Source organism: Cynoglossus semilaevis, chromosome 12, assembly GCF_000523025.1.
Source record: "Cynoglossus semilaevis isolate Cse_v1.0 chromosome 12, Cse_v1.0, whole genome shotgun sequence".
Taxonomy (NCBI): domain Eukaryota; kingdom Metazoa; phylum Chordata; class Actinopteri; order Pleuronectiformes; family Cynoglossidae; genus Cynoglossus; species Cynoglossus semilaevis.
The window spans coordinates 13,149,588-13,168,048 of record NC_024318.1 but is presented as its reverse complement, the minus strand read 5'-3'; the positions used below and the strand labels follow the sequence as shown (position 1 = coordinate 13,168,048).

At 39.9% G+C, this 18,461-nt stretch overlaps 1 protein-coding gene across 6 annotated transcripts in view; it reads right to left on the bottom strand.

The window, feature by feature from the left end:
• The window catches only part of ate1 (arginyltransferase 1), a 54,708-nt gene that overhangs the window by 9,958 nt on the left and 26,289 nt on the right, over window positions 1–18,461 (bottom strand). For 3 of the 6 annotated variants that reach the window (XM_025061177.1, XM_025061174.1, XM_025061175.1), the window contains 3 exons: window positions 18,002–18,101; window positions 6,506–6,626; window positions 13–1,460 (listed from right to left, as the gene is read on the bottom strand). In XM_025061177.1, coding sequence (XP_024916945.1) covers window positions 1,282–1,460; window positions 6,506–6,626; window positions 18,002–18,101 — 400 coding nt within the window. In that variant the 3' untranslated portion in view covers window positions 13–1,281. Of the gene's footprint in view, window positions 1–12; window positions 1,461–6,505; window positions 6,627–18,001; window positions 18,102–18,461 lie in introns of those variants that run through there. The other 3 variants (XR_003051392.1, XM_025061176.1, XM_008322298.3) reach the window with 2 other exon arrangements.

The window sequence follows — 18,461 nt, the reverse complement described above, 5'->3', positions numbered from 1 at the left end:
CCTCCAGAGTCAATCAGAGAATATACTGCCTCTTTATTTAGTTTAACCAATAATAAAACAAAAGCAGACAAAGCTACGTAAATGTGACAGTTGTACACGTTTGCGGTGATAAAAAAAGTGAACATCTTCCTCCACATCTGTCAAAAATAACAAGATCTTCAGCTGACAGTGTGCATGTACATCCAAACCTTTCTCCTTTCACATCAACGTACAGTAACTGTAGCGCAGAATACTGAGGAGGCTGAACACACGGAGACACAAACACACAAGCACATACAAACACACACAAAAAAGAGCGGATTAATGTAGGCAAAGAACTGAAGGACTAAAACTGAGTGCTGCTGAAATCATTAAATAAAACTGAACTCACAACAGAGATTCAAGTGAGACATGACTAATGCACAAGGCTAATGATGTCTGTGACTGCAAACCTAATTTAAACTGGTGTGGAGCAAAGCATGGTGGGACTTAAGACAGAGTAGAAACACAGTCATAATGTTGTGTGTAGAAGCCCTGAGCGTTGACATCTTTTCTGTTGTACCCATAACATAGAAATACATTTTAAATGGAACATGTGTAGACTTACATGAAGGTTGTACTTGTGATAACAATTACTGCATTAATATAAACATATATATTTCCCCCCTAGCTGGATGAGACGGTGTTTTAAGCTCATAAAATGTGTGCAAATAATTCTGTGTATATCAACCATGAGGTGGAGCAATGATATGTGAATTGGCTATACAGTTCAAGTCAGCCCATGCATTAAAATGCACTAAAAGGTTTTGATGAATGTGGTTAACTCTAACTCCGACTGTAGTTTTAGCGTCGTCTTTGCTGTTGTCCCTTCCATTAATTTACATTAGATCAGTAAATAAATGGCCAAACTCGTTCCTCTGGTTCTGAGCTGGATTGTTGCTAGGTTAGTTTTGGTTAAGGGACAACAACGAGATAGTGTTAACAGATTGACACAGTTTTTCTCGCTTAATTTCTTTCCTTAAAGTGTGTTTAATTTTTCTTAAAGACTACCTTCGAAGCTCTTCCTAAAGGAATTCCACACACTAAAGGAGGTTTAAGAAGAGAAAAGAAAAATCTCTGAATGTACAAAAGGAAATACAAATCCTCAACTAGAAATAAGTCACTCGGCAAACACAGTCCAAAACTGGTTCTTTACCTCTCGTAAGAATACTGGACTGTAACTGAGGCTTTTATTTTTCAGTTACACACATTACGTTTATTTACCTAAACATGAGAGATAATGTGGTGTAAAGCTGTTTGTTTTTACGAGCGGTAAAGCAGCATCCTTTCAGCGCACTCCTGGCCGACCAAGCTGGCGTACTGTCGCACATCAGTCTCATCACTGGGCCCCTTGCGCTTGCGTGCGTATACGGCGTACGGCATAACGACACTTTTGTACAGCACCATCAATTTGCCCAGGTTCTTCAGCGCTTGACCGTCTCCTGCAAAAAAGTCAGGCACACGTTAGAACATAATAAAGACCAGAGTAGACTCTTCGAGCACAATAAACATTGTCCTTATTTCCCCCTCACTGATTCGAGTTAACCTCTTAGTGACTTGGCAGGCAGCGCAGCATTATTCCGAGAAGCCGTGGGTAAGAGTAAACTCCCCTCCACTGCTCTGCAGTAACAATTCCAAGACGCCCTGAATGTGGAGTCAGAGGGCCGCATGAGCAGGGGAGTTCACTGGTCTTCATTTATGGGCCTCACCTCTATTGGCTTTCCAGAATCAGCATCTCATTAAGGTCTTATATAATACACTGCTAGCTCCCAGAGCAGTTAAAAACAATACAGAAGAGTGTGTGTGTGTGTGTGTTTAAGAAACACAGAATGGTTCCCTTGAGGGTCAAATGGAAAAAACAATGAAGAATGATGACCAGCCACACAATAATAAAGGCAACACGTCCAGAGTTGGTCAGAGGAAAAACCTAGGATCCATTAAGGAAGTGGCTGGAAAAAACAGAAACAAAACCAAATTAACCAACATCACGCACTTATACTGATCATGAATGTACCTAACCCTGACTGATGTAATTCCAGGTTCAGATCTGGTCATTTGGTCAAGATTCAGAGTGTGTGATCTAAAATGCATATTAAGTACAAATATTACACACAGTATTTAATCTACCCAGATTGTTCTGTATGAGGCAATCCAGACAGAACAGAGTGGAAGCAGATCAAGACCAGCTCCAGGCTCTGGACTATCATGCCAGACCCAGGGTGATACATAAACAGAATAGTAACAAGTTAGATTTAGTAAAACATAAATAAAAAAAGTATTGTTTCGCCAACTTACCACCCTGTCATAACAACCCAGCAGCCTCACAGCTGTGTACTAATGTTATTACAGGAACTGAGGGTTCCATTTTTTTACATATAATTTCAAAATATCAGTTTGATGCCAAATCCCAACAAATCAGGGGATTGGTTTAGAAATAAAAAAACAACTTAACTGCCATTAAACAATATTTTTTCACAACATTTCCATTAAAACACTTTAAAAAAAAGTCTCCAGGGGTTGAATCGTGTGAATAAGTCACCTTGTTCAGTAAAGCTCTCTAAAATAAAAAAGAACGTTTGATGTTGTTTTTTTCATTGCAACACAGTGTAAAACTAAGTAAACAGATCTGAGATAAGTGTAAAACTAAGTAAACAGATCTGAGTTTAATTTAATTTCCAGTCTAATTTCCACAATTGTAATTGCAGTCTGAGAAGAACTAATGAGTCGTCAGGGGGGAAAAGTGGAAACATTGAGACAGTGGTTGCTTCTTTAATGACCTCAGCTTCTCCCATCGTCCCATCGTTCATCCTAATGTTTTCTATCATCGTGACAGCCACTCACACAGCAGTTATGCAGAGACACGTGTGTCCAGTCCAGTGAGTGACATTGCACTAAAGCTTCACTGCTTGCTCTGTAGAGCAATTAGTCAGTTGACACAGTACAGACCGGCGTGAGGAGCATGAATGTCTAAGATAGTGTATTAATGTCACCAGAGGTTCTCAGCCACTCTCTCCTCCTCTGCTACTCAAGGCAATCCAAACATCCGCTCCTCCCGTAAACAACTCTTGCTTTTCTCCTTCATTCATTCTGTCCTCCATCCATGCCTCAAACCCAAAGCAGCTCCAGACCCCGTTTCCTTCAGGCCCACCGGACGTTCAGTGACACGCCACTCTGAGGTCAACTCTCCTCTGGGCCAAGGTTCAAGGGTCGGGGGAAAGAGGAGTGCTGAGGGCCGGACATGAAGTGTGAGGGTCAGGACTGAGGCCAGGAGCCTTGACACGTTGCCACGCTCCTTTTTCTTCACATCCAGCCCCAACTTTTACCATTCACCGGATGTTAGTGAATGCCAGGCCATCAGGTTATGACCACTGACTCTGACCCAGTGTTACCAATCCAAAGCAGGGCCATCTTTAAAAAGGAAGAGGCCAACATGGTGGTGTACTTAGCAAGAATTTAACTTTTCAAAAAGAAGACCTGGGTTCAAGTCCTGGTGTTAGCACACGTCCTTTAAGCTGACCCCAAAACCTCTGTATACAAGGATGGATTTTGAACTTCCGCAGTTGAATAATAGTAGAGAAATTCCAATAGATTTGCGAAAATTATCATTTTTATTGTTATTAAAAAGAATGCAAATGTCTTTTGAAAATTTTCACAAATGCTTGAAAAACAAATCGTCAGAGGGTATTGTCTTGGAATCTTCCACACTACTGACACAGTCACAGATCCCAGGACTATTTTACCAGATTTGTTGTTGCTGAAGATTTTTTTTTTTAATTTCTCACTACGTTGTCTTTCATTTACAAACATAACATATAATGGTAAAATATTTTATACACTTTTTTGTCCTTTAGCGTATTGAGTAACAATAATATATTTTTCTTTCCCTCCATTTTCCCCTCTGATATGTGTTTTCAGTAGAATAATTTTAAAATTTTAAATCACAAGCTGTAAATACACAGAAGGTCTGCTCCCAATCTTCTCGATAAACCTCCGGCTGCCTGTTGTGTGCACTTGGGGTCACTTAGGGTATGATGACGACTTATGTCACGCACGTCCACACTTTCACCCTACTGAGAGATTAAGTGTGTGAGAGATTTTGCATGTGTTGCGTAGAACGTGTGTCAGTGCTTGTCTCCAAGTATGTCCTGTATGTACATTTGGACGCGGGGTGGACACGACGAAGCCCCGGGGCCCTACATGTGTCAGTAACAAGCATGTAATCAATGTGAGCCTGTTTCAGACAGCGCCGTATAAACTTTAGATTAGCTGTCCTTACGCACCTCATTAGGAGGAACAGTGTAACTTTTCTGTCACTTTTTAATGAGAGCTCAACAGCTCCAGAGTCTGAAGTAACAGGAAATAGTTGGAATCAGATGATTGATAGTGGTTTGTTGATTATTTTCTCACTGAAGTTGCTGTAAAATGAATGAGTAAATATTAATTAATTAATAAATGTTTTATTGCATACACGTTTACTATATACAGTATATTTATATACATATCTATACTTTTAATTAATACAGTTGCAGGACAGACTACAATCTTCACCATCTTTACCATCTTTTGCTTGATTGTCCAAGATGTAAAATGCACATTTTTCCCATTTGCAACAGCTCTGTGTGGAGGAGACATTGGCTTTGTGTGGGCTATGAATGCCTACTTAACTGTTTTTGACTCGCACTTGAGAAAATGTTATTACCTTTCTTTTTACGGGGACATTAAAAGCCCCGGTCAAGCACATTTCAAGGGCAATTTCTGATATTTCAAGGGCATTCTGCCCTGAGTAACCACTAATTTGTGACCCATGTGAGTAAGGGCCATATTTCTGGAGAAGACCTGGCAGAAACCAAACCATAGCTGTTTTTCAACCCCACAGGCTTCACAACAGACTAGAGGGCCAACCGGGGCGACAGCGTGCAGTAAAATATAATGGCACTGTGTTCATTTGGACAGTACAGCCTGAAATAATGTCTGGCTACATCCAAGATCAACATTCCACACAGGAGTGGAGGCACCACAAGAGCCAAAGTCGTGCCAACAAACACGAGCCACTGCAGAAAACACCCACTCTGAGACAGAGATAATTCATCCTCAATGATTTGTGCCCAGTCAGGGACTAAGGTTGACTGACAACAACAGGTCAGACCCACCACTGGCTTAGATGTTAATGACAACATTGTAAATGACCAGCTAACTAATGGTTGTTTTATTCGCCTTTTACTCTCCTGGGTGGAGTGATTTCACCACCAGAGAAGCCAATAAAACAACAAGCCAGAAAATTGAAAATAAGCCTCAGAAAATCTCATTTACTGAAGACATGAGGAGATTTATAATTATTTACATGCAAATGGTTTCCAAACTGTTTTGCTGATCAACCAATCTGACTCAGCAGCAGAGAAGATGAGGTCATTTTGTTCTTATGTTGACCAAGAAGTAAGTTCTCTTCCAGTTGGGATTCAGCACATGATTTATTTACTTTTTAAAAAAGAAAAACACAAACTATGACCTCAGTACATCATAAAATTAAAGTTTTGTTCATTTATATTTACCTACTAAATGTTGTGCATGTTTGTGCTCTTTCTAAGAATGACATAAAGCTTAAAATCTTAGTTGGATAATTTACACATTTAAAAGACGTGTTCCTTTCAAGAAACGTTCAAAGTTTCAAAAGAACGTACGCACTTAGTATGATGAGAAATTACAAGTGTGTCTTTAAAGTTTGTGTCCTTTATTAGCCTGTCTGCCTTCATCTCAAATTTCTATGAATCTTTTTTTTTTATCATATCTCTCAGACCCTATTTCCATCTCTAGCTTTTCAACAACCTCCAGTTTTTATCCATAACATCCTCTTTCTGATTGGTTCCTGTTTGGTGAAGCAAAATACGGGAGAAATTGAAGACGATTGGACCGTGTGTGTTCTCACACAGCCTTGAGTTCTACGTATGAATGTTCTGTGTTTGACAACAGTCATCCTAGTAACCAAGACTAATTCACGGTGCTGCACATTGAACCATATTCTAGAAGCTAAGGGAAGGGGTCAGATGTGAGAGGCTTTCTGTAGCTATGAAAAGCAAACAAGTTGAGTCTTGGCTTATGTGCGAGCTGATTAAATCTAACAGCATATTCACCTCAAACCACCTGGGGGATGAAAATGCAGAATCCCCGCACCAGGGAAAGCGTGAAGAGATTAGAGAAATATGGAGACTAGAGTCTCTTTGGCCGTGCATCAATGCAGAAAAATCATTGAAAACACTGCTGTCGAAACGTTTCAACTCACTCAGTCTCACCCTGGCCCCGGGTTCTAATCCTGACAGTCCAGACTGTTGGCGTCTGCTTGTCTATCTTCTATAATTTGATGATCCTAACATATCTGCAGCACCGGCCCTCCCAGGATCCAATTTTTCAGTTTTCACATATGCATTTATGATGATCCAGAATATATTCTGAGAAACCCTGTGATTGAAATGAAGAGAAGACATAGCTGTACCTGCATTAGGATCCTGGTTGAATCGAACATAGCGCGAGTTCTCCAGCATCGGGACGCATCTCTCTATCGGTGTCCAGACGTAGGTCTCAGGGCAGAGGAGGTCGGAAGGTCGGTACTGTCCCTGCAGAATTTAACATGAATATTTTCTATTAAGTGTAAAACATTAGAAAAAAAAGCAACATTTTTATAAAAAAAAGAAAATGTTATTAGTGTTTCCTGATTTATAATTAGAAAATTCATTATTTATTTATTGGTTCTAACAAGCACTGATTTGACCAAAGAATCAGGTTTGACTATTTGACTTTGTTGTTTTTGATTGTTTATATTTCCTCAGCAGTGTGCTTCTTAAACACGTCTGTATTTGACAGAACAGAAAATAAACAAAGTTGAACAGAAACTGTCAAAGGGCAAGGAGAAAAAATGAGAGAGAGTGAGAGGTGGAAGTGACAGAGGTCCATTATAAAAGACCTGTGTTCTGTCACATGACTCCAAACAAATACAAACTGCTGCGATAGCACTGTAAACAACCAGGCGCCTGCCACAGGCCTGCTGCGATGTCTCAACACACAATAATATTTAGAGTTCGTGTGACATTAAACTTTAGGATATGTTGGTTTTTTAAGGGTTTTAGTTTTGAAACACTTTTTTGGCTGCAAACAACAGATCGACGCTATTTATTCCTAATGGAGCTTCAACAAACATGTGATGATGGTGAAAACTGGATTTATCTCTGGATGTTAGAGACAGTGACTTAAGGAGGCTGAGACTATTCAACAGATTTGTTGTTGCAAAAAGACAATAAAAGAAAATAAAAACATAGGACTGACAAGACTTTTTTAGACAGATTTTCTAGCAGTTACTCTCAAGTAGTTTGTCAGCAGTCCAGTTCCATACATTTTTTTTTACTTCTTTTTGTTTCAAATTTTAAAATGATTTACTTTTACAAACATAATCTTAACGAGACTTAACATTTAATGCTCTATGTTTTCCATCCGTAACTCTGGTTTCTTTAATTTTTTTACCTCACCTGTCCTGAAGAAAACAATATGTCATATTATAAAGAACAGACTGGATTTTTAAGTAATTTGTAGTTTTGAAAAATGGTTTATAATTAATTTCTACAGTTATATATATTTCATTTTGCCTAATTGTGTTATATTAGAATGTAGTTTTGTGAATAAGTTCTACAATAAATACCTGACAATAATGACGTTCAGACAATTCTGAAATAATTTAGTGTCTAAAACCAAACAAAGTCTCTGGTCTGGGAACATAAATGTACATATACTGCTGGAGCAGATTCCCTCCTCTTGAAATACTTCCTTAATTTCCAATAATATTCATGAAGTGAAGGATAAAGGGATCAAACTTCTGCACAGGTATTAGTTCAGACCAGTGACCGCACACATACAGAGAAAGCGGAAAAACCTTATCCAGAGTCGGAGGCTGAGACACAAACATACTTTAAGAGCTCCTGCTAACAGATGGATTCTGGAGGAATTCTATGAATCTGTAGCTGCAGTGGACACACACATTGACGAGATGCTCTCCATGTCCCAACAACTTACAACTGTCTGCAACTGTCAGCGCAGTCAGCCACACTCTCACACTCCACCTCACCTATTCACATTCCTTCAACACTGCAGCAGGTCACACCTCTATACTCACACACACAAACACACCTGCTGCCACTCCACCCTGACATTGTAGCTGAGTCAAAGGTGAAATTGGAGGAACAGGACAGAGGGATTAGTCGCTGGGAGAAAAATGAGCAAAGTATTATGAGAAAAATCAGTTGGTGTTTTCTTCTCATTGTATTAAAACTAGGGCTGTAGAAATGAATCAGATTCATCCATTTTAAACACATACGCAGTTGATCGTCTGTCATTGACGCACTGCAAAAAGGAGTTTTAATTTCACCAAAGCATCTGCAGGTTACAACATCGTGTCCGAAAAGTCGTGTGAATCCATCAGTTTATTGAAAACCCTGCTCCAAACACAACGCTTCAGAAGCCGAGCCTTTGGTGGATTCTTCTTTTGATACAAGAACCAATGTTTGGTATTTGCGTGTCAATTTTTAAGTTTGTTTGACCAAACAATTATATAAGAAAAGTTTTCAACCTCTATTTAATTATTTATTTTTGCCTGCTAAGTTATAGTTAAAATGAACCTTATTGCATATATTAATTTTTTTGCATTGAAAAATGCATACTAACTTTACTCTCTTTAGTTGCTCAGCTCTTTCTTTACTTTGTGCTTAAAAAAAAGCCTACACAAACAAATCTATCAGCATCCTTCCCTTCTCACCACCTTAGTCGGATATGAAGATGATGGCAATGAGTGACGGCCAGTGAAAGGCTGCTCAGGGAGACAGCGGGGGAGATGGAGGGTGGACCAACGTCAGAGCGTGTCTTTGGCTGCCGTCAAAGGTGTGAGAAATAAAATGAACAAAGAGGATGACAGTGAAGAGCAGGAGAGAAAATGAGGTCTGGATGAGTAAAGGGAGGGTATTTAAAGAAAATGAGACACTGATTAAAACTGATGAAAGTGAGGAACGTAGCCCGAGTGTCCACACAGTACTGGAAAATGATGCGAGGAGCCAACGTAAACATTATTTGGAAATTCACAGTTTTGGTAAGATTCACAGTTTTGCAAGATTAAAAACAAAAGTCAAACTGCAGTATTTAATGTTTAAATGAAGCCACAGCCCATCGTTAGGCTCAGTGGATGTTTTAAAATGTATTCTATGAGCCACACCAAATATATGCTGCACACCCACTATGCAAATGTTTTAATAAAGTTTATATACATACATATTAACTGAGAAACTCGCATTAGAAAGCAACTGCTTCTTTATTAGGGAATGTATGGCCATACTCGTCTGTTGATAAACAAATGACTCCTTTTTTACACTCCTGGTTTGGAAAATTGTAATATAAATGGCAGCTTTATTTCCATGATATACAGTAAACCAATTGAATAATACGTCCCGCCCCATCAAGAGTTTCTGCTCTACATTTGCTGACAGCGCAAGGGTCACTGTTTAAAGGAAGGCAATTTTCTAAAGTGCAGATTTTTCTATGATCCACAACGTAGGGTGAGTCATTTACTCTAAGAAATACTCAATCTTCAGAAAAGAAGGTCCATGCATAAGTTGACAAGCAGTTACACAACTGATTGACGATGTGTTTGTGAAACAGCATCGTTCACTCTTTGGAAGCCCCGCAGACTTTAATCTCATATAGATAGCCGAGTCCCTCCTGTCAGAGTCAATTAGACTACAACCTACAGACTTCAGTTCATACCTGTCACCTACAAGTTCTACCTTGTTCATAAAATGAACTTTTCATAGCAGCCAAGAAATGCTTGTGAAAATCGACCCATCTTTAGCCTTTGGGTTTTTTCCATCTTCCTGCCTGACTACACAGAAGGTATGGGGTTTTTACTGGAAGACAAATTTCACCATCTGACACGATGGTGTTTAAACTGCCAACAAAATCACTCAAATAGAGAACTGGTAAAAATTTAGACACGATTTTTTTCCCCCTCAGTTTCAATAAATATCATATTCAAGCAAACCAAAAAGACACAAAGCTCCAAAAAAATCCAATTTTTATGTTTATTATTAATGCACATACTTACATTAAACCTTTTTTGGGGGGGGAGGGGGGATTTCAGAGAACAAATGATTTCTCTGTTTAAGGTCCTGCCGTCAATATAAGTCTTAAGTCTAAATTTACAAAACACATTTGTCTCATTGGACTTCACATTTTAAATAAGAAATAAAATTAAACTAAATATGTCTTCCTAAAAAAATATTTAACAGGGGAAAAAATAGAGGTGTAAACAGTCAATGTCTTTACTGAATAAAAATACAGGCTGGATAAAAACTAGACTATCTCAGCAACAGTTTTCCACTGGGGATCGAACTGGCTGTAAGACAAGAGCACGGCCCACTCTTTCACCATGTCAACCCATGTTTAATTTTTCTTCTCAATATGATAGACTTCACTGATCTAATCTGTTTAGAGCCCCAGGATTCTATCATCTCATCAACTTATAACCGCCAGTAAAGGGGAGATTCTGGACTGACTCACTTTATCTCTTTGCAAACACTTCAGCTTCTGTGGCACAAAAAGTTTTTTTTTTTTTTTTGGATCGGTGGAATTCCAAAACTAGAATAAAGACTTTTTGACCCGTTAGAGTCCGCTTCCATCTGTGATTCTTTACAAAAACATCTGCGGCTGATTTCCTGCTCATATCTCCACTTCACTTTTCACCCACCCTCCCGTAGCTGATGTGTCCCTGCATGATGTGTACACAAGTGAGGCACTGTGTAACATTAGGTCTAACTGCAGGGGTTTATCACAGTTAACAGTATCAGTACATGTAAAAAAAAAGTATTTACACAAAGTATCTGCCAGTCAAGAGAGCACCTACTTCAGAGTGAGACAGAGTGGCTCCATGATAGAATGAGGTCACAAATGAAAGGCTTTGCTTGGCTCTGGACTGGAGATAAAATGTCCATAAGTGATGTGTTGTACAAATAGAAACTTTTTTATTATTAAATGATAAGCACAGACGTAGTAATAGATCTGAGGCCAACACGTCCATGTCAGTTTTATGATCGTTTTATATATATTTTTTTGTAAGTAATTTGAGGTGATGTCATAAAAAGTCTTGACTAACAAAGAACCTCAGTGTGGTGAAGAGGTAAACCTATAAACCTAATCTAGACTGGCCCAGGCCAGCTCTCTGACCCAGGGTCAGATTCAGCCAACCTTTCCTTAAAAACCAATAAACACAGGTCTTAAGCCTACATCCTTACCCGTCTTAAACATAAAGAATCCACGACACACTGGTGAAAAACATTGTGCCCAGACATCGCTAGAGGGGCGATGGTTGTTGACAGGCCAATGTAAACAGCACAGTCCCCACAAACAAAGGCAGCAAGACAAATAACACTAAAAATCAAGACGTCTGGACAGAGGGACAGAACCAATGAAAGACATGTCCAAACAGGCAGTATTTCAGAATGGTGGCCCACACAGATGTACGTTCACTGCAGAATGCAACAATATGGTGCATATATGGGAATGTGTGTGTGTGTCCATGTGTGTTTGTGTACCCTGACTATGTATGGAGACTGCGTTAGGAGAGATTTATGCTAACTGCTGCTGTTTCAACACTAGGGGCCAGCCCAGGGTTTTCACTGTACTCAACACATTACCGCAGGACACCCTTCAAATAAAGCTTCCAGGCTGGTAAGTCTCCCCCAAGGGCCTCTATACAACCCCCACAGCCGCCTCCGCCTATTCCACTCCGTCCCAGCACTCCTTCTCTTGGCTATGTGCCACGGCTCCACGGATGACAGGTTAATGAGGAGAAAATATTTTTACAAGATCGCATTTCGCCCGAGCTTTGAGAACCAATGGCAGAACTTTTATGGGCATCAGCTCACAGACTGGGTACTTTTATCTCTTTATCTCCCCTGGCTTTATGGGCAGCCGTGCTGTTACGCCTGTCTGACACAGACCACAGCCTACCGACTTATAGTGGGAGCTGCTGTCCCTAATCTTGGTCTTAAAACTCCACCTCAAACTTTTAACCATAACACCCAACAAGGGGCTATCCACCCGCACTTTGAATTAAAGTCTAATTAGCTTTATGAAGAACACAGTCTGTCCAGCAGAGCTTATCTAACATCTGAATGCATTCCCTTGTCGAAGAGAAGCCAAGCATTTCAGACAAAGTGGTTCGGCTGCAACAGATTTGAAAATAAATAGAAGGGAAGGTAATGGCAAGGCAAACACCTCAGGCTGGCAGCTAGAGGGCTCTGGATCTGCTCAGCACGACACCATCTCTAAACTCACATTTTCACCCTTCTGACCTTCACACCTCCCCCTGGCTTTCACCCTCCTGCTGCCCGCCTTCGCCTCACTCCATCCTTCTACCAGCAGTAAGACTGGATCTAATGACCTGACCTTGTGAACTATGATCCCTTAGATCCTCACCCTGTCATCGCTCCTCCTAGGGGTGCCAAGCAGTGGCTGCCTGAGACCAGGCTGTGGCCTGTAAGTGATTTGTTAAAAACACAACTGTGCCACGACATAGAGAAAACAAAAATAGACGACGGAGCATAAAAGAGAAGAAAATTTATCAAAACCTTTAAACAAATGTTTCTGCTGAGAGGACCTCTGTTGGTGGTCTCCTATTGAGCTAAATCAAACAACGCTTTTTCTGTCAGAAAGAGACCAATGTAAACATAGGAGTGAGAGGCAAAATTGAAAGACAGCAAGAGAACTATGGTTCAGCTTTAGGAATTCCCAGAAAAAGGCTGAAAATGGACCTTCTGAAGTTCTTATTTATTTTGATCAGCAAGATTTATGACTGGCACATTGTTAACTGGTAATGCTACTGGTGCCAAGTGCCAAAAGCTAAGGTAAAGGGGGGAAAAGACCATGATTTAATGAATAGGAGAAACAGTCACTCATGCCTCCTGGTACTACAGAAAGTTTGGAATAAATGAACAAAATGTTCTATGTGTTTATCTGGGACATCGTGTGGATGTTTTCTTAGTTGAGTTCCTTCTCTCTCTATCAGTCTTTCATCCTGACCAGTATGGTGGTTGGTTTCTTAAACAGTTGCTGAAAGGAGAATGGAAACAACAGTAGAGAAGGAGACGGCAGCACTGTGTCTGAACATGTAGGGTTGAAGCATAAACCCACAGTTCCACTGCTGTGTACTCAGAACAATTTCAAACAACTCAATAAAAACTATCATAGATTTAAAGGGTTCTACAAGCTATTTAAAGCCAAACATAGAGGAGAGGAAGAAAAACAGTGCTGTAGTTTCTCAACCTCTGTGGGAGACACCTTTCTGTGAATGCCTCAAAGTCACTCACTGTCACATTCAATCTGCCCAGATGCACAACAAGTGACGCATAGAACGTGAGGTCACACATATCCACACAGTAAACTGAAAAATAACACACATGCAGAGTCCTGATACCTGTGGTGCTTTGAGTCTTTGACATGACATAACCTGCCCACACTGGGGAAGAGAGTTTTGCAGGAATATATAAATACATACAGTATATACAGTATACTGTATATGTTTGTGTGTGTGTGTGTGTTGTTGTTGTTGTTAACCACATGGATGCATTCATGCCTTGAGAGGCCTTAATAATACAGAAGCTGAAAACCAATAATTGGATTTTTCCAGCGTGGTGGTTTCATGCACCTGTATTTAAACATTTCAGAACGACTGAATTCAAAAACTCTGCCTGTGTGGAAAAACTCCAGACTGTTGCTAGAGAACTGTCCTGCTCTGTTACTGTTTGTTGTTTGTCAGTGTGGAGGAGTTGGGTTGAAAAGAACGGAGGTGCAGCTGCTGCTAAAGGGCTTTTAAAAAGTCAGTGAAGTGCCACTGGGAAATAAATAATCCTTTTCATCTTGCCTCCCTTCTCATTTGGCAACGATTTTGTCACTTTCTTTTCTTTTCTCTCTCCATCTGCCCTCTTCCTCTGCTTCTCGGTTATTTTACTCACTCCTTCATCTTCCTCTGTGGAAAATGTAATGGTTTCCTCGGCACAGAGCGAGACATTCTTTCACTTTGGGTATAATAATGACAAGAGTAAAAGCCTCTTCATGTGACTCTTGCACGACTTCACAGAGCGGATAAAACTGGGTATTCTGTCTGTGTGTTGTCTGTTCAGTGAGGGCAAATTTGAACGTTGCTGCTTTTGATCTCTTTGGACCAGGTACTGCAGACTGGCAAAGCCAAGTGGCTAACCGCTTCATTTGTTATCATCAAAGACTGCTTGTTCTGCACTTATGTTAATGTAACTGACACAGACCAGTGCTCACACGCATCTCCGCAAAGAAATGGAAAATCCAAGGCAAAATTGATCTTTTACACGATTCCATTAAAAAAAGGGGTTTTCTTCAATCAATTTTTCAATCAACCAATCAAGAACATGCACGAATGCCAAAGAATGCAGTTAATTTTGCTCTGCACACATGTTTTATGTATTGCATGCAGACAACCCTTAAAAAAGAATTAAAAAAACAGAAACATATAAAACTTATAAATTAGTCTCAGGAAACCTATGCAATATAGTCTTAAAGCAGTTCAGTCGATGCAGACAATGGAGAGTTTTTCAAGGACAAGGACAGAAGAAAAGAAAAGAAACGTTGGCCAATTGCTTAAAATCTCACGCTTTCTCCCTAATGACCTCAGTCAATCTAATGCTAATGCTTGGAGTTTCCGATACACTGTTTGAAGAAATGAAAACAGTTCATTCAATTGTCTGTTAGCTACACATGAGAGGCAGCAAGAAAAAAAAATCTGTGGCAGCAGGGCCAAGACCTCTGGTCTCATTTAGCCTCCAAGAGCTTTGCCTTCTGCTCTTCACAGTTCAACATCAGAGAGCCAGGGAGGGCAGAAAGAGCAGGGATGCTGGCCAGGGGCAGGATGTCACATCTAATCCTGAAACCACCAGCCAAACCAGCCCAGCTCTGTGGGACGCTCAGTCCCAGCTTTGAGAACAAAGAAGAGGGTCTGACACTGGCCGGGCAGTGCCCTTATTCTGGCTGGACTCCAAGACTTCTAGGACTCTTTAGGAGGTTCCAGTGCTACAGAAGCATGACCAGGCTTTGACACTCTTTTTTTTTTTCATCCTTCTGTACATGGAGTCGTTCCCCTGGGTACTCAAAGATGTGACCTGCAGAATTGATAGTCAATCCACCCTCAGACTGTAGCTTTAACCCAATCCAATCCTCAACACAAAAGAACATCTCAGGTTGAGGCTTAGTGCGACACCTGACCGCTGGTTTTGAAAAAAAAACCTCCAGTATGTTTATGAACATTATACCGAGACGCCACAAAATGCCATTCGCAAAGCAACCAGGATCAGTTTCATAAACAATGCAGTTCTACTGCTCCTCGGGGAACGAGCGTATATATGAACAGTTGTGTGAAATTCCATAGAGCAGAAACTGGTTTTCGATAGTTGTTAGTGTTAGCATATTATTTAGTTGTCTTTCTTAGCTTCAACGTAAAATCGGGTCATGTTGACATTAATAAAGATAGGATTTCCTCAGTGTGTTTAGCGTTATACTTGGTTACCGAAGCCCTGTAACTAAGTTTGTAAGTCAACACAAAGTTACACATAATACCAATTATTCCTTCATAAAAAAAATGTATTATGTAAAATATTTACAGAAAATAACTACATAACAAAAAGGTAGCATAAAAAAGTAATAACATTAAGTGAATTTTTAAGTGACTCAATGAAGGAAAGATATTTGGGAAAAGCGTATTTAGTGATCTAACCGAGGAATCTGTCCATTGACTTTTTTTCAGATGTTTGTCAATACAGACCATCATTAGTAAGACATTTGTTTTTCTTCTTTTTTAGATGTTTTATGAGAGAGATTGAAAGCGTTCAAGCAACTCTACCCTAAATAATCCTGGTGGTCACATGGCAAAATAGGGTATTTTTCTTAGTGTTGTTGTTGTTGTTTTGAATTAATCTAAGTTGCTGATGGGTACAGTGAACCACAGAGAAGAGGCACATGGAGAGGAGGGGGCAGGTGGATAGGGAGTTGTGCTGGAGACATTTGAGTGGTGTCCAGCAGGGTTCAAGTATTGGTGTTTGGGTCTTTGAAGAGCCTATCCCTCAACACAATAACAGTAGAATTTAGAGGCACGCCATCTTGGGAATGAACAATTCCACAGTATGTCTCTGCATTAATTAACTACTCTGTCTCATATGCAAATTAGACAATGGAGTGAGACACTGTGCATGTGCTGAGAGTGTGTGTTGAGCAGGGGTGTTTCTGTGGGAGTGTGAGAGCCTAAAGGTGGGAACTGGACAACCTTCTCACCTTCCCTTGTTCTGTGTTCCTTCCCAAGGGTAGAAAAAAATGGGAAGAAATGGGCAGATCGTGAACAAGATAAAGTGATGGCAAATACACAAAAACAGATATGGGGGGTCGAGGACTGAATGCCAGTGGAGGGGTGGGTTTGGTGGCTGTGGAAACGGTGTGACCGTGATTCAATACACAGACACAAAAACACAGTTCCATCATAGGCTTCAGGGCTGGGAAAAATGGATAACAATACTCAGCAAATCCACAAACAAGATGTAAATATATGTGCCAAATTTATGTGGCGCTCTGCCACTATCTTTAACAAGACATCACATTCCAATAGATACAATGCATGTTTTGTGGAGATAGACAATGTTGGAGAAATGGAGCCAGTAGTAAATGAATCAGATAAAACACAGAACAGTAAATATTTGGTAAAATAATAGTTTTTTCTATTGAGCTATACACCTGAATTGTTTATTATTCCTGTTTAGACTTAATATTATTATCCAGAGGAGAGGTCACACACCACCTGATCCACATGTGGTGTACATTTATTACCCTCTCTCTTGTCGTTTTTTTTTAATTAAAAATCACTAAAATTCCCATTTTTATTTGGGTACATAGGTCTTTTTATTAATTTTTATTTTAAAGCTTCATGATCAGTGCTTTCAGCCACTAAGATCAATAGACTGTGTAGATTAAAGCAGGTGCAGCTCAGCAGTTACAGGAGATGCATTCAAGATGGATATGAATATGAGCAGCAAACATCTCACTGCTGAGCTACTGCTGAGCTACTGCTGGAAGTGTGACCTCACTCTCAACTTCTAATGTCTTGAGCAGCCCTAGCTCCACTTCCTTTCCTGAACATCCCCTGCATCCTTTTTTGTCACTCTTACACTCACTGTACTGGAATACTGGACTCCACTTCCGCTGTAGGCTTTACTGCTGATAAATCTGTTGTGGATAACTTTTCCATGCACGTTTATTCTAATAAATGCAAACAGAGTTCTCACAGAAACATTTTTACTGATTTAATGTAAAAACAATGGTTATTGACCCGGAAATAAAGGGGGGAAAGGATTTTTCTGTATAGACTATATAGATTTGTGTAACAACAGGAACAGACCAGGTCATGAGAGGAGAAGTTGTTGTTCTAAAATGGGATGATCTCTGAAGCAGTGATAGGGATGAAGACTATAACAGACTGCATTTTGTTTTTTAACCCTAACCCTAACTGCTGAGAAAAATACACTTGCTATTGACGCAAGGTATTGCGGGAGTTAAATTCATGTGATGAAGCAGCATTGACTTAGTATGTTTTTTAAGCTCTCTGGCCACGGGAAATGACTTGTCTGGCCGAATCCAGCCCTCACATCTGAGTTAGATCAGAATCAAAAATTCTTTGTTAAATGTGTACGTCTGATAAATGTAAAAGCAATTAGTCTTGAATGGTCTTGGACATTGACATTAGCCCAACTTTTAGAAGCGTTGCATCCCTGTATAAAAGCCTCAAAAAATACAAATGCACAGTTTCATCTGACTTTGATTTGAATTACAGAACTGGACCTGGTTTAATGAAAAGTCAGACAATAAATAATGCTCTGCAGGCAGGACTTACCTTATAGCGCATCTTTGGACAGGAGTGAATGTAAAAGCCCAGGTAGTAGTAGGAGAGTTTAGGAGACTGTTTCTGCAGCTGCCGGGTAAAAGAAATCTCCCTGTGATGGGAAACACAGGAACACAGCCTTTCAGTGCAGTACTGCAAAGATTTGCACATTTCAATCAGAACATCATCATAATTTATGGAGGTTTCCTTCCTCTGCTTATTGATTTTTCAACTGGTTCTCTCCAGCAGAACTTCCTGGATAAAGACGCGCTGTGTAAAAAAACATTCAATTTTACATCAGTTAAAGGGACTGTATTATTTTGACTTTGACTTCCTGACACCTGAAGCAAAGCAGTACTCATGGGCTAGTACTTTCCACATATAGCTCACTTTCCTTGTGGAGAGAGAAATAACAGAAGTTTTTTAACATGTTAACATTTGTGTTTGTTCACAGACTGCAGCAAAGTTGTTT